Here is a 26,278-nt window from a genome sequence, read left to right on the forward strand (position 1 = left end):
CACGAAAGGGTGGACAAAGACGCAACCGCCTGTTTATCGCCGTGTGTATTTCATTGTATAATGTGATAGGGGGCGACTATTTCGCCAGATCGGGCACAAACTCCAGACTCCAGGCTAATACTGTGTAGAAAAAGCCAATATTTGTTAAAACCGAGGATCGAACCCGAGACCTCGTCACTGCAGTTGTACCATAATACAACTACACCACCGAGGCAGTAACTGCTGAATAAAATATTGATTTATCTGTACAGTTTAAATAGTTTTGTCTATTGATTTAAATTAGTAAATTTGGGATGTGGGTAGTAAAAGAATGAAATAATGTACTAGTTTTGGTTTCGCTCGTTTTATTTCAATCATTTGCTCTTACAAAATATGTTCAATGCAAAGGAACATGACTCGTCACAATAAAACATGCTTCTTAGTACCATTTTGATTTATTTATATATTATTTTAGTTTCCATTCAGCATAACTATAAATAATGCGGGTCACATAAAATGCTCATAGCATAATATAGAAACTTGCAAACACTTTGTAACAAAATAGATACATAACATTCTCTTTGTCTTTTCTCTGCGAGAAATGCTTTTACACTATTATCATAGTTATGCCAAACCTCACATCATAACACAACGAAGCAACATGTCCCTTAAAAATATTCTTTCTTACCAACAATTTCATTTCTTTTTTTTTACATTTTATGAAGTTTTATTTTTGCATTTCGTATTTCTATACTACCTAACTAAATGTTTTATCTAAACTATTCTACTCTCTAGACTAGTCTGCTGGGTAGAACACCACACTATATTAAATACACATTGGACAATTACAATCTTATCAACATTTCCGACAGTTTTTTTTTCCTTAGTTTTCCATCTTTACACTTAGTCAACTACATAACAAAAGAGGTGAAAGCAAAGTTGTTCAACTGAAACTTAGGTCGAGAATGTGTTTACTATTTGTTAGAGTTCCCTTACGAGGGCCGCGCGCGGAGCGGTGCGCCGCGTGCCGGCTTCAGTCCATCAAATTAAATATTAAACTAACAAAGGAAACTACCCTAGAGCCGGCAGGAGGCGCGCTCGGGCCCCGTCCGCGGGCAATATATTAATCTACGGTTATATTCTATCTTAGCGTCGAACATTTTTTGCTATTCTATCCTAACTAGAGTTAAGCCTAGATTATGAACTAGCCATCAATTCGTCTTCGTACCGATAGCTTCACTATTCTCATTTAAAAACGGGTCGAACTTTCATTTATACTTAAAGGACTTAATTTTAAAAATATTTACTTAACACTTCAATCCTATTCATCGACATGATTATCAGTTGAGTCATAGTTTTGGTTTTCAAGACTTGGTTCCCGATGCGTGCGCGCACCGTTTGCAGGCAGTACTCCAGTACTCGGTAGCCCGTAGGTACCGTGGCCGGCACTGCGCCTGCGACGCGGCCAGACTTCACTACGCGACACGCGTACATCACATGACGTTCGTAATCTCTCGAGTAAAGTATTTATCACACATGTCAAGAATGTTTGAAGCGAGTTAACTAGGAACATCTATGACTTTATTTTACGTTAAATTTTTACATCATGTGTGAAAAATGCAACGATTAGACAGCCACATTATCATGTTTCTGTTGTTATTACAAAATATTATAAACATAGTTATTTTTTTAACATTATCACTACGTTTATGAATACGGTAAGGTCTTTATTACCTGTAAAAATATCGTGTAAAGCACATGCAACTGCTATACTGTAACATCTGAATATTACTTTAAAAGGAAGCTGAAGGCACTACCATCAAATTAATGTATTATTGCTTAAAATGGAAGGAAAGCATTAGAAAAATAATTTAGTGCTAAAATAGTTTCCTCTTTGACGGTACTATTCTACAGAACCGTGCCACGCTATGTATCTACGTCACTTAAAATGAATTGGTGTATTTGTAATTCTATTCTAATATCTTTATCATACATTCAAGGAGAATCGATTTGCATTGTGGAATGAAATGTGCTGTGTCGAACAAAAAACGGTAAGGATGTGGTGCGGGACATTAAAATCGTCTGTACATGGATGATCGGTGCACTTCTGAACAGAACAAACCGTAATACACTGACATCAATTTTAAATGCAACAATTAGCGGAAATATCTATCGGAAGACTGCATTTACAGGAAGCCACAATGTGCGTGGAACTCTACACGTTCATTTACTTAACTAAGTACCAAGCGCCACTCGTCACTCGGTACTGCATTGCACTTCACGGTTATCAAATTTTCACAAGAATTAAAGGCGGTTTCTTAGTCAGTTCAATAAATTTGGCATGACCAGAAATTATACAAGTATAATACTGATCTATGGAGTATTATGGTTCAGTAAGTTTTACTCAAACGTTATACTAATAAAAATCTCACTTTTTCTTAGCCTTGTGACGTGAGCGTTTAGTATCAAGAGCTGATATTGTTAGCAAACTCATTGCGATCGCACAGTAGGTACAGTCAGGCAGTCAGCTAAGTAACAACTATTCGGGGCTACGTGCTTGCGAATTCTCCGTCCATATTAAGTACTGGATATTGTGCCTCTATGTGAAATTCTTTAGCAGTATGTTACATACGTGTGAAAATATCACCAGCTAATTTATGTACATTCCAAAAGTAATTCATTTACGGAAAATAGTGAAAAATTCAGCCTTATTATGAATAAAACAAATGAATGAAACAAATGTAATACAGATCTACATATCCGTTCAAAATCTACGTTTTGTTCATTCAAAACCTGTCGTCAGCTAGCGTCAGTTCCTGACTTGTGTAGATATTGTTCCTTACTTGGTACTTGGTACACAGGTTTTGAATAAAGAGGTTACCGCTTAATCGTCAGTTAAAATACAGTTATATATCAAACATTTAACTAGTCTTCAGTCCCTGAGTTGTATAAATATCTTCCTACTTCTTACTCGATTTTAATGATTTGTATACTTTGGTTCTGATGAAACTCTTGACGTGCCAAAATAGAATTAAACAGTTGCGATATAGTAGGCTTTTACTCGTACCCATCAACAATGTATATACATGTATACATATCCATGTATAATTTATATATATTCAATATAAAAATATCAAATTTCATATAAAGTCATAAAGTGTACCCAAAACCTACGTGATGGTACAAAAAGTGTTCATTTACACCAAAACGGTGCTCACACCTTGGATTTCAAATCCTTTACATTTCATAATGTGGAAATCAATCGTGGAATTTTTGTTTGAAGTTTTCTAGTGGAATGTGCCGACCGCCTACATAATAACAACTACAGTTGATTCAGTACATGATTCTCAAAAAAGGATCACTTCATTAATCACGTATTCAAACATGAGTTTTCAACGTACAAAAATTTGTATAGACTCGTAAAATGTAGATATAAATAGACTTTACAAACAACTGCTTATTGCTAAAGGTTGCCGTATTATCAGCACTGTCGTGCCATAAGCGCAAACGATTTGAGGCCCCGCGACCGGTGGGTCGCGAGTGCGAGCGCCAGGTATTACGCGATATCACACGATACGTCACTGCTACGATCCGACCAACAGCCAGTGCAAGTTATCATTCCTTCGTGAAACGAAACTCGGATAACAACTATATGGAAGTTAACAATAGGTATACATAAATTCAGTCTGTATTTTGGGTTTGGCAACGAAGTTATTGTTATTGAGACGTGAACATGTTTGCTATACTTTCAGTACGTACGCACTACAAACGAAAGCTAAAACATGCTTACCTACTATTAGATGAACGAAATATTTGTCTTTGACCGTCGTGAAATAAATTTAAGAATACTCTGTTTCCAGTAACAGACGGATATAATGTTAGTTACATCGAAGTGTTTGGAAGATAGTGATTTATTATAGGATATCGGAGGTGCCGTTGTCGTAAATATTCACAATGATACGAAAATAATTTGCGTTCTCGTGGAAGACTGCGCCTGTACAATATACATTAATCGTTGATAATACTGCAAAGCGTGTTTACATATTATGGTATAAAGCACCATTGATAAACATATTTTGAACATGTACCTACATTAGGATATCTCCGTGAGTGCCACGCAGTGACGCAGAGGTATCTACGCCCGAACATCAACTGTAGTAAATCCCCAGCGTATTGTACGTTTGCCTCGTAAAGCTGCCTGAATTTATGTTTTTTTTCTACTACAATATGAAATAACAAGCGTTTATCCTTCACTGTATTTTAAAAATACGTATTATCCATGGAAGATTCAAAATCTTCTGAAATTTATTATCGTACAAGATTTAATCGGTGCAACCACCTCTACTAACCATTACACACATAAAATCGTTTCATTTTTATAAATTTGTTAGTATATAGTTTTGATTTTTTGATTCCACATGATATGACCATTAACCACTTAACATTCCTATCCAACCCCACTTAGGTATTGCTCTCTTCCTATGCCTGATTGATTTAAAATAATAAAATATTAAAATTAATAAAAACATACATCAATGGTAATTTTTTAAAATAATTTATATAAAATAATGAATGCGGATTGCACGGTTTTATTGTAATAAAATCGTAGAAACTACTTTTCATAAATCAGTAATCTTAGCGTTTTACATATGACACTGAATTGAAAATAAAATTTCCCAATATTCCCTGCTTCGAGGACATTTTCAAAATTATAGTTTAATCGTGGATTACACTATGCTAAAATAAATACCTAACTATCTTAAATAATCTTTTCAACATGTTCAATACCTGTGCCTAGAATCTTAAATTTATTTCTTCATAAAACAATAATAAAATTATAATGTAAAAACACATTTAAAATTGCACCCATTTTCTATACATCAAATCCTCTCGTCGAACCGTCAGAAGACCTCATCAAAACATCACAGCGAATCGAACGACCAGCAGTGTCGACAATCGGCCGGAGCGAAGCCCGTCAACAAAACAAACAGTCAACGTATAATCACAAAGTATAATCAGCTTAGAACTAGTCAGAAGGCGGCGGCGACGAGAGTCGCGCGAGCGGAGCTTTCGATGAAGTCTATAACGGCCGCAAATTAAAACTAAAACAAATTAACATTGTAAGATTTCACAGTTGCTTTGATTTTTGGCTCGTGTACAGCATATAATGTTGTCGCGTGGCTTACGGTCTACTTGGGAGGCGGGTACGGCTGGTAGGCCTCGTCGGGCGACGCCGCCGTCGACGCGTGCTCGCTCTCCATCGGCATCTGGATGATCGGCGGAGTGGGGCCCGCGAAGTACTGGTACGGGTGCGACGCGAAGTACTGAAACACGACATCATCTCGTTAGCCTGGTCGACTCTTACACGCATGCACACCCCGCATACGGCTCGATAGAGTTTAATGTGACTATAACATTTGCCTTGGAGTCGGCTAGTGTCGTGGATGCTGGTAGAAGCGACATATAACATAGAAAGCGATAGGAGCGCCGATAGTGAGTTACGGTTCACAAGCAATCGGGTAACGGTTATAGGGATCAGCTTCGATTAGGATTTTATTTCAGCACTCACGTATAACTCATTTTCCGGCCTTAAGCTGTCCCAGTTTACCTGGAAAACAGAGAATTTACATCAGTCCTTTAGTGTTTTTCTTTGACTGAATGTTCCTCCATAATTTTCCTCGGTATTGTTGTATTTTAAATAAGGTTTTAACGCATCAGGCCGGATCTCAATTAAGCGTCTATAATCCATAGGGTTTGTATTACAGTTTTTCAATTCTTAAAAAATGTAATTGTCTAAATAATGTCTTATTGAAAATTTTCAATGTTGCATTTTCTGGGCGTCTTCACACTTGTACAAAACAGAGACAATATCCTAGAGATACAAACTATCGCAACAAGTCAACGGCTGTACAAATTTGAAATTAGGCCAAAAAGACCAAAACTATAATAAATTATCACTTTAGTTTTATATTTTTTTATATGCTGTTAGCAGCTTTATACCTGGTCATTTGTATACGTGCTTTTTCAACCTGAAAGGCAAGACTGCTACTCTAGTCTGCTATTCGCGATAACATGTTATGCTGAATATGGCATGTCATGATGGCTACAATAAAGGTGTAGAGAACTTACGTATTGGCTAGGCACGGTGTCGATGGGTATGTGCGTGGGATGCGCAGGGTGCGCGGCGTGGTGCGCAGGATGCGCGGGCGGGATGAGCGTGGCGTACGGCGCCAGCCAGGTAGTGGGATGCGCCGCGTGATGGTGGTGCAGCTGCGGGTGGTGGTGGAACGCCGCCACGCCGTACACGCTGGCGCCGCCGCGGTAAACGCCGGCGCACTCGCCGCCTGCGCCCGCGCCGCCTACACCGCCCGTGTAAACGCCGCTCACAGCCATGGCCGCCTGGAAGCATTCCACCAACTACATTACATCAATAAGAAATTGAAATTTTAAGCTATCTTATATTGTAATCGTGTTAAGATTCCTATGTCTATGCATTGCAGCCTAATTTGTGTAAAAATAAATACTTTGTTATCGCCATAAATTAGATAGGTTTAACAATACCTAAACATATATGTTTCTTGATTCTAACATTCAGTACCTGCTAAAGTTGCTCTTTGCGATAGTTAAAATAACGTGGTTAGTTTGTTTGACAGTATTTTTTTTACGATGGACAAAAATTTTAAAAAGATTTTGGATGTTTTTTAAAAGTAAACTCAATAATAACTAAACGGATTTGGATAAAATTTGGCACACGGATAAATCATGTCTTGGATTAACACATATAAATTTTTATCCCGGGAATTTGCCCCATGCGAAATAATTCTTTTTTTTTTTAAAAGATGGCGCTGGCGCCTTTTATGTAGTGCTCTGTACTATTGGTATAGTGTTTGTGGAACCTTTGTAGCCGTAAAAGCTTTTAACGCGGGAGAAGCCGCGAGCAACACCCAGTCTTACAAAAACTTAAGATTCAATAGTATCTATATTGGTACGAAACAATCACAAAAGAAAAGTAAAGCGAATAAATTTAATTATTTGTTTCGTACCGTGTTACATTTATAATGGTTTCAATGCACTTATAATAAGGCGCGCATCGATAAAGTCCTCACATATCTGTGCCGGAACACTGTTATGCAAATAGACTGTTAACGAAAACAGTGCACGTTAAGAATTTTAATGTTTATGCCTTAATTTTGTAGAAAGCATTCTGCGTAAGAGCAAATGTTTTTGAAATATACAGCAGAATATGTTTTACATAAATGATAAGGTTATTATTTTTAGTATTCACAAGATAAATTGTCAATCGTGGTATGTGGCAAGTTATATTAATTAACGATTTTTTAAAACATATATAACAGTAGCTAACATTCTTTTCTCGTTAAAATCGCTAGCGTAAACAAAGTAAACAATCCCGACAACAACTGACAACAAAAGACAGAAAGAAATCTATTAAAGTTTAGTAGAGCGGCTTAGTTCCATTTGTAACAAAAGATATGCCGTTCTACGGATTTGTACATCACCTAACTTGTATATACAATGGCGAACGTGTATTCTTATGGGACTTATTAATTTCTTTGTAGAAATAGAATCTATACTAACATATAACGCTGAAGAGTTTGTTTTTTGTTTGAACGCTTTAATCTTAGCAACTATTTCACTTATTGTTTCTCTTACATTACTCCTGAGTGCTCTAGGCCAGCCTACTTTTAATCCTAGGAAAATATAAAGGGGAACTTTTATCCCGAAAACTTCTTCACGCGGCCGGAGCCTTAAAGGGCAAAAATAGCACCACAAACTGATACTGAATAGACCTACCTACCTACCAAATATTTATTGGTATTTATCAAACGCATATTAACCTGTGTAATGGATTCGTTGTTGTCCCGCCATGCTCGGCCATTGTTGTCGTTTTGTTTGTTATAGAGTGCTTTCTTCTTATTACCGCCGTCAGCGAACTTTACTAGTAGAGGCTCCTTGGCACCCGGTATAGCGTTGCCATTAAACATCTGTAAAATAAAAGTATTATTATAATTAGTGCTATTTCCTGTAAATAAATTTAAATAATCCCTAATACGTGACTTCGTAAAGATTTATTTATTTTGTCGTAATAATATATCAAATTTATTGAAATATTGTTGATGCCACCTTGGGTTTAACAGAGATCGTTTTCGAATCCATTTGCATTCTTGGTAAACAAAATAATAATTTGACGTGGGCTTTATAGAACTCTAGTTTTTGGGACATTCGATTTTCATAGCATGGAAATCTAATGAAAAATAAACCGTTAACTTAAAATAGAAAAATTAGAACAATGACGTATTTATTAACAAGGGTCTACAGAATTATCTATCTATACTATTATATAAAGCTGATGAAGAGTTTGTTTGTTTGTTTGTTTTTTTGAACGCGCTAATCTCAGGAACTACCGGTCCAAACTGAAAAATTCTTTTTGCGTTGGATAGCCCTTTGTTCGTGGAGTGCTGTAGGCTATATATCATCACGCTATACCCAATAGGAGCGGAGCAGTAATGGCCAATCTCAGGAAATACCAATCCAAACTGAAAAAATCTTTTTGCGTTGGATAGCCCTTTGTTCGTGGAGTGCTATAGGCTATATATCATCACGCTATACCCAATAGGAGCGGAGCAGTAATGGCCAATGTCAGGAAATACCGATCCAAACTGAAAAATTCTTTTTGCGTTGGATAGCCCTTTGTTCCTGGAGTGCTATAGGCTATATATCATCACGCTATAACCAATAAGAGCGGAGCAGTAATGAAACATGTTGCAAAAACGGGGAAAATTATTAGTTTTGAGAGCTTCCGTTGCCTGCGCTGCGTAAACGGTTAAAGTTATGCAACAATGATGTATGACGGGATTGTTCCACTTAAAAAGTTCTAAAAAATATATTATAAAACAAAAGTCCCCCGTTGCATCTGTCTGCCTGAACGTGTTAAACTCTAAAACTACCCAACGTATTAAGATGAAATTTGGTATGGAGACAGTTTGAGACCCTGGGAAGAACATAGGCTCCCGGGAAACTACTACTTTTATAACGGAAAACTTTATAACGCGGGCGAAGCCGCGGGCAAAAGCTAGTATAAAATATAAGTATATGTACTCACTTGAATAATCTGCTCGCATTTCTCCCTAGACTCCATCCGCGCAAAGCCAACGCCTTTGCTCTGCCCGTGGGTGTCGCGCAGGATCCGTGTGGAGACCACCTGGCCGAACTTGGCCAGCAGTTGGTCCACATCGTTCTCCTTAAAGTGCGGCGGCAGGTTGGCCATGTACAGGTTTGTCGGGTCTTGTTCTTGTTGCTGGAAGAATTCGGGCAATAGATGAAGAAGCGGCTTTGGAAATTAGAGTAAATGATTTCGTATCTAAATTTAATGTAAACTTGAAATATGTGCCTTCGTATTATTTAAGAATAATTGATTTTTTTAAATTTAATAATGATATTTATTCATAATTTTAAATGCTAAGCAATAAACGACTTTATGTGCTCTATATGATTGGTAACAAAAAATATTAACATAATCACTAACTTATTTAACCGGCACGATAATTTGAACTTTATGTCATTAGGTTTACACAGCCAATTCTATTTAGCAATGTACATGTACAGATACCTCTAAAGAAGACTTGTTATTAATACTGAATGTCCCTTATACCATTAAGGATTGTAATACTTACTGTACAAAATATTTTTGTTTTTAGTACGGTGATTTTTCAACTGCTCTCTAAACGTTAATTCTAAGCGTTATTTGATGATTAACATTAAAGTGAAAATTATTTTTGACATTATTAAGATTAGCTTAAAGCCCGCATAGATTATCTAGACATCGAAGCCAGCTCTGACGGAAATCAGCAGCCTGTTCTAATATACTAAATAATATTACGTAGATGTTATCAACGACATGGGCATATACATCAGCATAGAGTTTATGAAGCTAGTTAAAATTCGCATACACACTAATTTAATACCGAAAGCAGAGAAAACCCGAGCTCAGTAGCGAGAATACAATTGTACATTGTTATAACGCTGAAGCAAACGACATAGTATAGAATTAACAGGATGAAACAATGTCTGAAGTATAGAATTAAGTAAGCGTTTTATTTTGCGTCGCATTTGCGTATCATTGAAGGGTATGAATACTTACAACACGTTTCGTGTTATGGCTCGTGATTACTTTCGACATAGCGCGTTACCGAAATGTATTCACGAATGGCGATTGTTGCTTTACTGGTAATTATTAACGCAACATATCAAAACATTTATCCCCATATCGATGATCTAAGCACAGGACCTATTGTGGGCTGTTTTAAATGTCATTTCAATAAATGCACTATTAATAAACATGGTTAACTAAATAGTGATTTCACTTCAATAGTAAGGGCACGATGTTCATTTCTATAAATAGAAATTATTGTTTATGGTGAAGAACTTGACAAGACAAACGACCTTAGATACTCGAATATTGCAGCATCTTTTGATAGACAACAGGGTAAAATACTAAAGCTATATAAGTGAGGGAGGAAAGAGGAAGGGACAGAAGTAGGGATCGCTAGTTGTCGGCAAGAACAGTATACGCTTTGTACAAAATTTTAAAATAAACCGGTCGCGAACACAATGTAACATCGTGCAAGTAACTTAAACAGAGGAAATTTATTTATTAACACGCTAATATTGATAATCATCTTGCCAACCCCTCGACGGAATTAATATAAGTCAGGAATCAGGGAAAGTAATGTAATGGGTTAGAGATGGGTAGTCAGTATTAGATAAGGATGAATAAGACAGCGGATTAGGAGCAGGCTGTTAGTCATAATAGTATTACTTGCATGCATAACGTACACGGTTCAGTCTACGCAGGAACCAGATACCCACTTTAGCCATCTGGGCCTGAACACCTTTCGCTTGTAATCCTTTAACAGCTGCCTCTGCTGACGCGATCGTTTCAAAATCTACAAAACCGTAACCTGTGAAAACAAAAGTGATACGTTTCATTGTAGTAGGCAGCGTGCACACAATGCGCCTTTAGAATTTCGGTTGCAATCTGATGAATCATGCTTGGTATTATTTTAAGATCTCATCGAACAGCTATAATACATTTGAAAAACATCTAATGAAGTGGAGCATAACGCCTAATCGTAAATAGCATGATGAGAATGTGATAAAGATGACTTTAGTGTTGTAATAATCTTAACTGTTGTGCATAATTCCAAAAGACAAAGATAGTGTAACATCGTTACAACTGTGCTTCGGTGCAATGTGTTTACAAGTGATGATACTACTATGAAACACTCAAGTATGTAAAATAAACATATGTAACAATGAGAATAATATAAATATAAATAAAGTCGAATTTAACTAACATTCGTGCATATATTGGAAAAAAGTCTCACCATAGATGGATTAGTTTAATGAAGGTAGATATATGGTATTCTAGAAAATATTAATATTATTTTAAGTAAGTAATTCATTTGTGGATACATTGGATATACGATGCAGTATCTATTTAGTATTATGAATGTAAAGAATATTTTACATACATACGTGGAATAATTACTATGCACATAATTATAACTAAATATAATGTTGGTATAATCTGGTAGGATTGCTATGATAGATAGTGTTATGGGGTTGATTTACGGGAATGAATATAGTTTACCTTTACATTTATTCGTATTTTTATCCAAAATTGCTTTTGTTGAGATAATGTTGCCATACCTGAAAGCGATATAGACACGTCAGATGTAATTCGACACGCGGCGAGTATCGATAACAACATGAGGGTGATAGCACTCACATCTGGCACATTTGGACAAGGTCCTTATCGGTGGTGTTCTGGTTAAGGCCCCGAATGTATAGGTTAGTGCGGCTGAGCTGTTCGCCGCCGGCTCCGGTGGTGGAGGTTGAGGAGGCGGGGGGCGGTGGTGCGGTGCTCAGGCTGGTGGAGCGCGTGCCGCCCGCCGAACCCGTGTTGGACGATGATGACGACGCCGTGTTGGCAGGCGACGCCGCCGTCGGCACCCGCGTGCCCGTCGCGCCGCAGCCGCCTCCCATACTCGCACCACTGTACTGCAAATACAACGCCTATATTACGCTTTACGCCATACTGTCTCTAAATGACACTGCTTAATAAACATTGGAAACGATTTTATAGATAAATATCGTTCGCTTTTATAAAAACAAATAGACGTTTAGACGCCACGGTGTCTCCATTATAATCTCTCATAAACTCGCATTTGCAATGTAAATTCGTTTCGAGGGGTTTTGCGATGTTGGAATTTGGATAATAACCTCGCCATACAAATATGTAAATCCGCTTAATATTTGTTAGAAATGCGTCATGAGGTACGTATTAACACGCGGATATATTGAATTGTGTACCCGAGTGCAATAAACATGTTTCTTTGAGTTAATAATCTATTTTCACTAAAGTACGGGAGAGCATTATCGTCGAAAGATACGACTATTTCCATCTCTGTTAAGTGTTAATACGTGCGCAAATTCTGAGTCGATCCGCGGAGCACAACCTTCATAATAGGCGTTCGCGCGACTTCATTCAAAATAATTGCTATAGGTGAGACGAATTAAGGTGCAAGCTATTAGCGGAGTAATGAATAGGGAGCTGTAATCAGCACGGGCCGATTGTTACCATATGCCTTTTATAGTGTGCTGGCATATTTTGTATGAAATTCTGCATGCGTGGGATGTGCGTTTTAAATTCAAGCCTCTTTTGGACCATGCTATAAACCTTTGAATATTTGTACTTCTAACGCAGCATAACAATTTAGCGCTGTATTTTAAGGACTGTTAAAGTAAGAGTAGTTGAAGTAATATTTAAGCACTAGTATACAAGTATATAAAGCGTATTCACAAGTCACACCATCAGCTTTATAAACTTGAAAACTTGCTGATTCATCGTGAAGATCGTCACAGTACGTAATATACCTAACTGAACATTTGCGTACAATTGATGATGTTGTCTTATTTTTCACTAAAAAATTCAGATTAGTAATGTAATTGGTATCTTGAGTGGTAGCCGTCAGTAATTGGGACAATTTGAGTTAACTGCTGAAAACACTACCGTAGCGCGTTATACGTAGAAAAACGCGTCGATCTTTATTGACGTTTGCTATTTCGTAGCCTTTTGTTGCCATCTTTTATTCACACTTTATCGCGAATTTTTGAAAGTATATATATGTTATCAATAAATATGACAATGGATAGATTAGACGTCACGTTGCCCGTGAGACAGTGGTGCTAAGTAGACGAAATCTGGTATAATTCGGCTTAACTTTCCTCTTTCGAAGCGTCTATCCAAAAAAAATATACAGTTGGATACTAAATAAAAAATTGTTCTTGCCTAAAAGCTTCTGCTCAGGTATCCGCTGTAGCTTTTTGTGACCATCATGATTTTTCATGAAAAAATCATCACGATTTATAAATAGGCTCAGGTATCTACCAAAAAATAAAGATAAATTATACGAGTTATTTTCTTAAAAAAACGACTGAGAAGTCGTTCATCGCAAAAAGCAGCGAGATCGAAAGTGCCGACATCACAACTTGTTAGTGGAAAATGTCTCAGCAACAACAACAAACTACCCGTATTAGATAAATGCGAATGTTTGCGAAGATTTCTGGATGTTTGTAGGATTTATTTGGAAACAGTTAGGTAAATGAGTTTGGATAAAAATTAAAACCCATATAGGCCGAATATATGAACTTTGTTCCGGAAAATTTTATTCCAGGTAAGGTCAGGCGGAACCGTAAGCAAAGTCTAGTCTAATTGCGGTAATACCTCTTTATTTAAAGTTGTTTAATAATGTGTGGTTTAGGTAATAATGTGATTTACATCTTTAGTATCGTCGATTCTTATTTCAAATAAGTTATATTAGATATCCTAAATTTTAAGAATAAAACAATTTATAAACTAAATGTAAATTTAATATTCTTTCAAACCCAAAGAACTGTTATAAACTCTCTGTAAGTTACTTATACAGAACCTCACTATATTATACGACCTCGAAAAAATACGCTTCTTTTTATCATAATTTTTTATTTGACGTAAGAATACGCCATGATTTTGCAAAATTCACCGCGCCGTAGGTACGTAACATTCCAATCAGTCTGGTTCGGCTTCGACAGGTGTCACAACTTGAAGAGTGGGGGTAGAATGGGAGGCGGGTGACATTTCTTGACGAGTAATCATCGGTACGCAAACTTATTCAAAGTTTGACGTAAGCGCTCCTAAGTACGGCTGTGTTTTGGCACGCCTCGTTCGTCAAATGTTTTTATCGCGTAGTATTTTTATAGCTCGTATTGTTTTTTTCTATTAATTGTGTGGCCATCTTCACACCTTTTTGTGTTCGACTAGAGGCGTAACTGATACAGTAATGTGTCTCGTTACGGTAAAATTAAATGGATATCTACATTTCGCAATTATTGTTTTCGGTCGAGTAGCTTTAAATGCATGGCCAATACATTTTTTTCTTTAACATGTAGTGATTGAGTATTAACACATTTTACAAATGTGTGTTTTAATTTTTTTACGAGTGATTTTAAAGCTTTGTAGACTTAAATAAATTGCATTACAGCCATATCCGATGTACATCGTTAACAACCTAATGTTCACATACCAAACGTAAATGTGTCTCGACTGCAAACCGATAGGAAGCTATTTTAAGTTTTGTCCGCAGTGGAATTGCCGACAAATTCACATTAACGCACACATGGAGTGCACGGCTGGCGAGCGGTGACGTCATAGCGGTGGAGCGCCGCGAGGGTGTCCTGCCGTATCTGAAAGCGAGGGGCGGGAGACACTCGACTGACTCAACAGTTGGTCTCGATCCCCGACTCCCGGCTCGATAGCGCAGCGCGTGCGTGCGGTGCGCGACGTCACATGCTCGGCCTACACGCAAACTGTCACCTATTATGCCTGTTTTCTGATATCCACAGCTACGTGGAATACTATTAAGTATTATAAAAATATTGTTATTTATCAGTAGATGTGAAAACTTCGACTTTATAACACACATGTACTGCATCTTAATCAGTTAAAAAGTATATCAGTTTTAATAAGATCCTTATACCTACGACGAATTTTTAAGATAAATTAGTTATAGAATCTCACAGTAGCAAAATTTTTTGGCTCATCAAATTCAACTGCCGATCGAAGTGTTGTACCTAATGACAATCTCACAGAAAACTGACATGCTATCCATGATTCCTGTAGTATCAGAATGTTTAATGGCGCTGGTGACCATTCTCAATAACTCACGACATCGTTTGTTACCGTAGTGCTACTACTATTAGCAAACTTTGCAAATAACCAAACATTTGTCATGCTAATTAGCGGAACTAGTGCGAATTGGCGTGTTTAAATTTCATAATGAGTAATAAATAATGAAATTCCTGTTCCCAATATGGAACCCGCGCGGTGCTTGTAGAAACAATCGAACCCGTCGAAGCTCACGAAATGAAACATAAATCCCATTCAATCTATTTAAATTGAGCACTCCATTTGTTTTATCGTCGATTCAATCAGAGAATCGATGAATTTCGTTCGCCATGTACTTGGCATTCAGTTGAAGGGACATTGAACACGTCTTTTGGCCGATTTATGTGGTGCGTTATTGTAATTTATAATAAAATTAAATTATTGTGGTCAGGAAAGTTAATCAGTATAAAATATTATTACGAGGCCTTATGACTTTAAGTAAAGTGTACGCAATGTCGTTTTTTAATTGAATTATAGAAATTTAGGTAGAATACAAATCATATTTTCCAGTGAAATATGGATTTTCAGTTTATGTAGAGTCGACACTTTCATTTTTCTTACCACTTTTTTGCCGTCTCAATCTTTTTTTTACACCGACCAACAGTTCAAATTAAAAATAATTTATATAATATATTAAAATTAATCTCCATTTCCCTTGGTATTCGCATCACGCGTGAACGGATGGAACAATTTCGATAGTTATTTTTTTGTTGTGTCAATTGTTGTCAGGACAATGTCCTTAGGAAAGAAAAAATTAAGGAAGTTGAGCGGAACATTAGATAATTTAAGATAAGAAAACTTAATGACAATATTAATTTTACATAACTGTCAGTTGTTTCAAATAACTGTCAGCGATTGATAAAATGCGCGCAAAACAATAATAAACACTATGTCTTTTATAATATTTTTTTGTTATTAATTATAAAAATACGAATTTAATATTCATAATTATTAAGACAGAACGACGTCTGTTTGGTCAACTAGTATTCAACAAAAATATTCTCACATCAAACAGTTTTTATCTAACATTTGCAACAAGGCAAATTACTCTAAAGACAAAACTAAAGATAACAAATTATAATAAAAAGTTAAATAAAAAATTGTCCTAGTTCCTTTTTTGGATTACCAAGGGTCAAACGCAACAGAAAAAATTGTTCATGTTCAGACCGAATTTAAATATCGGTAGCCGTCGCCGCGTCATTCTGACATTAACATAATTCACCAAAAAACGCCACCCTTACAACGAAAAAATGCTTCCTTTTTTCTTAGCATTTTGACCTGATCGTGTATTACCATATCGAGCATGTTTCTTTAAGGAAACATTGTAAGAGAGGCTACGGCTTGCGTGCATAAATATTATAGTCCACTCTCATGTTTTTGCTAATTGTGTATTTCGATTTATTTCGGTGACACAGGACAAGGAAAAGACATTACAACTACATACTTAACATTCAATAGAAACAACGTATCTAAGTTACCCAAATAATTTTGATCAATTATATAAAAAAAAAAAAAAACAAGAAAGATGTTACAAATATTGATTTCGTGAGTGATAAGAAATATGACCATATTACGGCATTACATTAAAACTAGTAATTACTTTGTAAATAATACTAAACAGGATTTGCCGTCCTCACCAACCGTAAATTTATATGCCCTACTCTCTGACATTCATGTGTAACGATCGAAATATTAATGTCGGCATAGTCCAGTTCAATATCTAGGTGGTACGTGATCTGAATCAGCTATATTGTTTCATAAATTACAAGACCTTGTTTTATTAACTTTCTACAAAAATAATGAAATAAGAAATCATTCCTTGAGACTTAATAAAATGTATAAACTATGTACAAATTATATGTTTTTGCATGAATTATGTTCTTGCGAAATAGTGTGAAATTTTGTTTATTTTTGTTAAAGGTATTGTACTTTAATTATATTATAAAAAAACCTACTTAAACAATTCTAGTTATTAACTATACCTACGAAATTTCTATTTGTTCTTTTAATTTCCAAGATTCGTCCTTGAAAGCGTAGCACTAATTTTTTTACAGTTTATATAAAATTCTTAGCACTCCTCGCTTTAATTCCTGTAAGTTTTGTCCGTGTACGTAATTTGGTATGCAAGATGTACAGTTCCGAAACCGTTTGAGATACTGTAATGTAATAAAACTTTTCGTTTTACAAAAATTGTCTATGTTCAGAACTACATCATTTTTTTTTTATAAACTCTGGTATATGTTTCCGTGTTACAGAGGGTATTTAAAAAATTTACGTGACTAAACTTATGTTAATCATAATGTAGGTGATTAAAATAAGTCTAAAAAAGAATATGCTGCAAGTTTTGACTTATAAAACAGCGACTTGGTCTTTTAATGATTTGGAATTATACAAGTTTAAAAAAAATCCAGATGCTCTATTGCATTTCAATTACCTATATTATGCTTATTTTATTGTAAAATAAATCTGAATTTAATTTTTTTCTTTTATTCCCATATTTTTTACCTTTGAAGAACCATGTGTATTACGAAGATGGACTTTCCAGAGTTAATTCTGGCAAGATGAAGTTCTGCCTTTAGTCAGGATACATAATATTTACTACCATCATGTCAGTGTTCAAAAATATATGCATTACTTGTACAGATAATAATTCCTCCTTCAACCCACCTCTCTATAGATAGTAAAATATGCTATATTTAGCGTGTTATCTTTCGGCGCATATTGCACGTCAACAAGCTTCCATTATGTCCGCATTACAAAATAAATGGAGGTGTAGTTAAACATTTTGTTAGTGCCATCGAGGGGTCCTTCACCTTCCGCCATAGCCGAAATAAATCTAATTCCTCGGATGACAGATATCAGCAAGCCTTGTTTATTTATACTTTCACCTCGAATTGAACGAGGGTCGTAACATCTGGGACGTGCTTCGTACTAAAATAAACTAGCTATTATTTCCATGTGCATGGGGATTTAGACCTTTACAATTTTGAAAAATATAGGCAGCGATAAGTTACTTAATAACGTTACCATTAGGAGATATTTTTTTTTAACGTTCTAGTTTCTTAAATTTATATGTCGCATAAATTTCATCAAATTAATACACAAAGGGTTCTGTTAGGAAATTCTCATTACTAAAATGGGAAGGTAAAATTCATCTGGGTATTAGGTATGTTCCCATTAAGTTGGTCGACATTGAAAAAGGATCTCCTAAATATAAATAATGCAGACACAACGAAACCTTCCAAAATAAATGTGGTAATTTCATTTACAATTTTTTCCGGCCGCATACATTTAAATACATCAGCATAATCTTTGTGTGTACGTGTGTGAAAATGAAATTCCTGGTACCGGGATATGTTCCTATTTTTCTATACATCGTTAACGAAGTTGATTCCAAATGAAATAATCCTTGCACACAATAGAACTTATTATTAGATTGTAAGGGAGACTCAATACTCTTAAAAAAACCTTTAAAAAGCGATCTTCAACGTGCGCCCTTGTCCATATTTGGACAAGGGCGCACGTTGGATTTAACAAGCGGCGCAGTTGTGACAACCCTGACAGTTGACATATTCCGGTCATTAATCAACATGCTATAGATATATTTTACAACCTAAAAAGCGGCGATTGCAGGGCTCACCCAGTTTAAGGAACGTAAATTTTAAAATACCCACTTAATAATAACTAGAGTTTACTTTATGTAATTTTGATGGCGTCTTTGCCTTATCCTCAACAATTCTACCTGGTGACCCTACTTTACTTAGTCTACCGCCATTTCACTCTGTATATCAAATGCTCAAACACGTGGAAGTTCTTAGTTAAGATTGCCTAGTTGATGTAAAACACTACCTCTTGACAGGTTAAGATGAGTATCCAATAATAATATCAAGCGAGGTAAGTGGAATGTAGAAGCACAGAACAAGCGGCGAGTGTGTTTATTTGAATGGATGCAACGGCTGTGCAGCAGTAGACGCGATCGCGCCGACATAAAAACGAAAAAAAAAATAATCAATTTTAACTGATAGTTTCAACAGAACATTATAATGATAGTTAAGAGTCATTGAAACGGATTTTTATTGTCCATATTTATGTGATTGCAACGAGAAACAGTTTAATTAATGTCTATTTTATAAAACTGTATAATTTTAGAACTGAATTATGGTTATAAAATGTAGTTTCACGGTAAAAGATTTTATCATTACAAACAAAAAACTTATACCCACAAACATACTAATTCGTATAAAACGTGATATGTGCAAAAACTTTCGGAATAACAAGGCACATATAAAAACAAAAGGCAAATCGTGCGAATGGTACTTTTTTTCAAACGTAACACGACGTAAAAAATGAGTTCAGGCATCGACGACGGCCATGAGATAAATCCTGAAGGAGACGCGATCTAATAAAACACGTACGACGCTAGCAGCTACATTTTATTTCGAAAAGCGATAAGGTCGCGAGAAATTCCTTTTACGAGAATCATGTGGCGTAGGGTGCATGCAGTGAGCGTGATCTTCGCAACATCTGGTTTGTGTCTACTCAGTAAACTGATTTCTCGGGACACGAGGTCGGTGCTTCTGACGTACAAACTCGACAAACGGCTATTAACGAATATATTTTCGCGTGAACACCATTTCAAATAAGTTATATTTAAAAAGTAACGAAGCGGCGTGGATCGTAGTTAGCGATATTAGTTAATATAAAATTGCATTTATAGGCTCTTTTCTGTCTGACTAAATATAAAAATATTACTATCTACAAAAAACTATTTAATACCATAATTGTAAAATAAAATTTACTTGTAACTTGGAAAGCAGACCCTTACAATACGAAAAGCCGATTGCCTGTTATAAAAACACGCACTATATTCAAGACAACGTAACATGTAAACGTTTCATATCGCAACGTCAAAGTGAACTTGTGCATTAAATAATTTTATGCAAATCACGGTTTAGTTGCCTTGTGTCAAGTGGCCTCAGAAGATATTAATCAAGCAATATTGTTGTGTGTTATGCATAACGAGGAACGATGTCGGTGCCGGGCGCAGAAATTGATGGAGGCGTGTCAACGAGCTGACTTTGCGGTTAATTATCCAACAGCTTGCCAGTTGCCACCTACGTACAAACGAGACCCTGAAACTTTCGGAAGCTGTTATAAACAGACTTAAGTCGTACATTTAAGGAATTACTTTGTTTTATATCACTGGATTTAAATTAAAATTACGTTTCAGAAATGTATTTTTAACAGAATGTGTTAAACATATTTTTCACTTATTTTGTCTGAAACATTTTAAAATTCACCTATCTAATTAATCCTACGTAATTACGTATGCAGGTAAATTAGTAAGAATTTAAGTAGTAGTTTATTACCAACAATGAAACCGTTTATTTGAAAAGAATGTGATTGCAATAGGACCTACTATATAAGAAGAATTTGATAGAAAAATTAACAGTATTTCTCGGAACAATTTAAACGACTTTACATCAAAGGATAATAGTAGAGATACTAAGAGGATCAGAATTTCAGGCAAAGCTATTTAATACCATTCAACTATATAACGCTTCTTGTGGTTTAAGTTATTCTTTGTGTCGTAAACACTGGCTTACAAGTGCGTATTTAACACGATGGTGCATCACCCAATATTTAGGAAGAGCACGCGGTTAGAATAATAGCGAAACCGCGATCCGCTCTCGTTCGTAAAGATGAACGTGCTTATTAAAACATACCTACGATAGCGCCAGTTAAAGATTTCGGTTTATTTATAGGATATTTATGTTGTCCCAAGTAAAAGGGAAGGGTTAACCATCTATAAGTTGAAGTGCATGTGTGATGAGTCACATGTTGGAAAACATTTTGTATTGATATTTGAGCCATGAGATTTTTCTGATTAATCCGTTCGGTTGTTTTTTTTTGCTCCCTAAGAGTATTGAGTTTTATATTTCCCTAAATACTTTACATTATAACTTACTTGGTGTGGCGTGTAGGGGCTCGGCGCTGCCGCGTACGGCTGGGGCTGCGGCGGCGGATAGCGGCAGGGCTGCGGCGCATACGCCGCGGCCCACTGCTGCGTTCCGCCGCGGTACTGCGCGCCTGCGCTAGCCATACGCGCCGCGCACGCGCCCGCGCCCGCGCCTGCGCCCGCGCTCGCGACCGTCACTGCGCCCACGCCCGCGCCGCTGGCTGAACGACAACCGCCGCTACTCTACAACACCAAACAATACAACTTATCAGTTTTGCAAACACATTTTATGTATTCGAGTTTTTTAGTTGCAACGTATATGTACGTTTTATTATTCTATCACTATGGTTTAAAAAAGATTAATAATGTTAGGTTCACCAATTTTGAAAAGACAAACTGTTGAATCTAGGACATTATAGGGTAGTTAGATAGATAATGCCTGAGACCTTTAGTTACTTAACATTTTGTTCATAAAATTACATTACCAACGTGGCGTTTACGGTGAATAAGACTTTATGTAGAGTTATAATAATATTTTTTTATGGCTGATAAACGAAGGAGATTTAACGGAAAATTTAATATACTAATCCTTCGCGGCGTGTCGGTGTAAGTTTAGTAAAATTTCCTCTAATAAATGCTCATTATTTTATTTAATTACACGTGGGGTACCCAACAGATTGCTATCGAATAAGCCTGCATGGAGAAAGCATGTGGTAATAGTGGTAATAAATTTATTCTCACCGTAATAAATTTCATTTTACGGCGTATCTATCAAATTAGTGTGAATAACTAAAGAATTTCACGTTTGGTATTTAAGTTGTACTGGTTTCAATAATCCATAATTTGCTTTCTTCTCTAAAATAGAATAAAGCGTTTATTAATGATGACTCGTATCATAAAGGAATCTATTATCTAAGCTGCTTTTGTTAAAAAAAATAGTTTGGCTCCTGCGTATTAACTTTCTTAATTCGTTTAAGGACGAGTTGTTCAAATCCGCAAAGAGTTTTGCGAACCTCTTCTAACTGAAACCTGTATACTTCAAAAGCACCAAAATACACATCCGAAACAACAAAAGTTATTAAAATTTCATCGTGTTAAAAATAAACACGTGTCTGATAACTGTTTCGGTGTATCGAGCGGCAAACCACGCGGTTGCATCATTTTGACGCTGACTTATGAGTGTAACAGATTGGCATCTCTGCGCGCAGCGGAGCCGTGACGGGGCATGTCTGCCGAGTGCGGACTTTCGCAAGCGTCTAGCGTATCATGTTCTGAGGGACATGTGTACTGTATGTGTGCACGAGTACTTGACGCACTCATTTTTGCACAAAACTGAATTATCCACAATATAAAGGTAGTTATTATTTCCCTTACACAATATATTACACCTGGTTTATTTTCTAGTTGTGTATTACTCTGGTAACTTAATATTTGCATAATTACCCTATTGCTCAAATGGCAATTTTTTGGATGAAAAAGTCACGCAAGTAGCTTAGGCTTAGTTTATGCTCTACATTACAGATTCTCTTCCATCTCCTCCCTCTTTCATAATCTCTCTCTATAAGTATCTATACTTACTTTTTTATGCCTACTCCTTCGGTGATACAAGCGTGAGTTTATTGTTCTACCAAAAAAGTTAATCAAATTAATGATTTAGAGAGTAAAAACTATGTATAATTTCACTCTGCAACCTGCATATAACCTAGCATTATAATATTTAATTATCTAAGTCACGGAATTCGTAAAACTGAACAACTAATCTCCAGGGATCACGGCATTGTCGCTTTTTTTCTCGGTAGGCAACCTTATGCTTTTAAAACTATTTTATTTTTTGCCATTGAAAAAAAATAGGTGAGTATGCCCGTAAGGCGATAAGCCGGCAATCCGCTTAGCGTGCGTGGGAGTGTCCGAGCGAGGAATTAGGGTAAAATATATACGCAATGTCAATGAGGTTCGCCCGCCGTGGCGCGTTTATTCAAGCGGGAATAAGGCACATTATCACGCCGATTAAGGATCCGTTGCACTGAATCGATACTACAGATAATCATTAATCTAGTGGGCTTACAACTCAGTTGCGTAAGTTATGTGAACATTGTTGGGTAAGACGAAGGATCCCGGAACGGTATAGATTATATTTAATATCATAAGTACCTTGAGGCTTCAGATAAGAGATGTAATAGCTAAAATAAGGGAACGTCCATATAAATTTAATGTCCGTGTTCAAATGACACCGTCAGAAAGCAATCCTAAAGTTTGTAGAGAAAGCTTAAATGTTTATCAACGTATAATAGATGTTTGTGTTTATTAAAGTTATAGGCGGAAAACAAATAAAAGAGACTCTAAGAGCTCAAGATAGCCTTGACGTGTTCTGTTGAGAGCTATCACGTTTTCTCGTCGGTAGTGTTGGATGATTTAGTTTTATGTCGAGTGGGCTCGCCGGCGTCGGCGGGTCGCGACGCGCCGGTCCCGTCTCGACGGCGCAGCTTGTTGCTGCCTCCCTAACCCTGTCCCTCCCTTCATCCTTCGTCGCCCACTAAAACGTCCGATGAAATTTAATCTATCTGGAAGGGGCATATCAATATCTATGAAGAAACGATATTGGAGTGTTCGATTCATTCTATTTTAATTGTTTTGCCATTCTATATAAACCTTTGTAGCGTACGTAATGTCTCGTGAAATGGGAATGTTCTGTATTTTCCACACGGAATGGTATTTAGTTCGGACAACGTACACGAGTTTAATTAAAGTTGTGGAATATGCTTTAATATATGAAGCATTATTTTAATTTGAGCCAACTTAAAACGATGCTCTCTACGTGTAGGCAGTAAGCCAATAAGATTAGTTTTAACGCGTAGAAAGTTCTAGATAGAGCAAGAATACCGTACGAACATAACTTACTTCCACCTAACAAAGTTATTGTCCATTCAAACTTCGATGGACATAAATTCGATACGAACACGAATCAAAATCAAATACGAGAGTGAACAAGATAGTGTCTACTTCGTTTCGCGTCTTTATTGTGTTTCGTGTATAAGCGAAAGTCCGACTATTGTGATTTCACTGGTCGTTTACCGGAATTACGTACGAACATCACGGTCGACTTTTAGACGTTTTATTTCTATTGAACTTTTTATTGGAGAAGTTTAATGTTATCACTTTAAAGGCTGGACAATAAGTGGCAATAAACGTGGTCTCGGGAGCCAATCCTCTTCTCTTTCCACGGTAAGGGTGTGCGCGTTTAAGCATGCTGTTATCTAGAGTTAAAACTGGCCATTGTACGTTTTCCACTCTTGTACATTATTGCCTCAGGGAGTGTTTACCCCGAACTCAATTTACTGTACATCAGAAAATATGAAGAAATAGATTTATCACAATTACACACACTAACAAATACGCAATAAAATTAGAATTGAATAGATATTTCAGTCTGTTTGACATAGCGTGTCACATTTTATTTAGTTCTTCACGAAATATTCACTTTAGTATTCTATAGAGCAATTTAATTAGGGGAATTACTGTAACAAGATAGTCATGTCATTTTAAAGGCGCCGTCTGCCGCGCTAAAGCTTAAGTAAGTGAAAATTCTAGTAAGTAGCGTGGGCAATCATAGACGAGGTCAATCCTTCGTAGAGACGGCTCCGCAAATTAGAAGCTGCCTCAGACATTTCAACTAGTCGCAGTCACTAGTTATCGCCCCCTCCCGCCGCCTATCGACCGCCCCGTCCCCCTGTCTGATTACCAGCAGCTCATAGTGTGCCGCAAACAAAGCCACGGTGACGAGCGCAGTTGTCTTCTCGGAATTCCGGATGCCGCCCTCCAAATTGTTTGATCGTCAGCGATGTAAATAATTTGTATTCTGGCTTGTATAATCTGTGAAGTATGTCTACTGTATAGCCATGGAACAAATCTCGGCGGATCGTTCATTCTGATCTGCGTTTGCGGTTGTAGCGGCGAATGATTCATATACCGTAGCTTGTTTGAATTATATGAATCATCTATTGAGGTTTTACATTCTTGGTGCACTAATGAACGGCGATGGCATGCTGAACTTTGTTCGGATGTTACACATTAATTATTAACTAAACACATTGTTTTAAATGACTCTTGCTTCAATAATAATTTTTTTTATTACTTAGTTATGTTATGTGCAGTTTGGAGAAATTCAAAAGTGATTAAAATAAATGTACTAGAATTCATATCGCACGCCAATAATAAGGAAAATTATTACAGCCTAATCGAAATAAATACGAATATATACGTTTCAGTTAATACATTGTAACGTTTCTGTCTATTTGCTGCATAGACTGAGTAAGGCACCTATTTTTATCATAGTTTTTTTTACCGCGATGAATCATTAGCTCTGCATGCATGCAGCCATATTGTTCTTGCAGCTCTACCAGTATCTTGTACCAATTAATCGATGCATAATCGCAACGTAAACAAGATAAGCTTTGAACAAAATAAACAACGTCTAGACAGAAATTAATCATAAGTGACGTGGTAAACCACTTGAGCGAATGGAAAACAGCTAAGTATAAAAACTACATTAGTCATTGGTTTTGCAGAAAAACGTTACCATCATAGGTCAGTTACGTTTCCTTTGATATTGCATTTTTATATTATGATTTTAGTATATTATATTTATGAAAGCGCCACTAGTGCATTAAATGCTATTCTAAACAACTTTAACAAGTACGTACGGAATAAATAATAATAAGTTAACGTCATAAGAAATCGATTATGTTTTATTCAGATCGATTTGTTCCACCTGTCCTAGATGTCAAGAATCAATTGCAACGCATACAATTTCAACATACATGTTATAACTGTTCGGAATGTGATAAAAATACAGACATGAACATTAAACAGAACATAATAATGTTTTAGAGTAAATTTTTGCTTTGCCGCAACACAGAATGGACAGTGTTGAGACTTAATTAAATATGTCTTTTAAATTCAAATTACGTTTATATTTAAACACCGACGGGGCGGCGGTTGTGTAGCTTAATTACAACATTTTTCCCGGCTTAAAAGAGTTTGCTATGAAAGTATGA

At 36.4% G+C, this 26,278-nt stretch overlaps 1 protein-coding gene across 5 annotated transcripts in view; it reads right to left on the minus strand.

The window, feature by feature from the left end:
* Positions 1-316: 316 nt before the first annotated feature.
* LOC115456149 (protein alan shepard) overlaps positions 317-26,278 on the minus strand; it is an 82,052-nt gene continuing 56,090 nt past the window's right edge. For 3 of the 5 annotated variants that reach the window (XM_030185071.2, XM_030185070.2, XM_030185069.2), the window contains 9 exons: positions 21,234-21,467; positions 11,789-12,075; positions 11,651-11,709; positions 10,834-10,958; positions 9,101-9,295; positions 7,836-7,982; positions 6,109-6,396; positions 5,549-5,587; positions 317-5,303 (listed from right to left, as the gene is read on the minus strand). In XM_030185071.2, coding sequence (XP_030040931.1) covers positions 5,169-5,303; positions 5,549-5,587; positions 6,109-6,396; positions 7,836-7,982; positions 9,101-9,295; positions 10,834-10,958; positions 11,651-11,709; positions 11,789-12,075; positions 21,234-21,368 — 1,410 coding nt within the window. In that variant the 5' untranslated portion in view covers positions 21,369-21,467 and the 3' untranslated portion in view covers positions 317-5,168. The remainder of the gene's footprint in view (positions 5,304-5,548; positions 5,588-6,108; positions 6,397-7,835; positions 7,983-9,100; positions 9,296-10,833; positions 10,959-11,650; positions 11,710-11,788; positions 12,076-21,233; positions 21,468-26,278) is intronic. The other 2 variants (XM_037438630.1, XM_037438631.1) reach the window with 2 other exon arrangements.

This window comes from Manduca sexta, chromosome 14 (assembly GCF_014839805.1).
Source record: "Manduca sexta isolate Smith_Timp_Sample1 chromosome 14, JHU_Msex_v1.0, whole genome shotgun sequence".
Lineage (NCBI taxonomy): Eukaryota > Metazoa > Arthropoda > Insecta > Lepidoptera > Sphingidae > Manduca > Manduca sexta.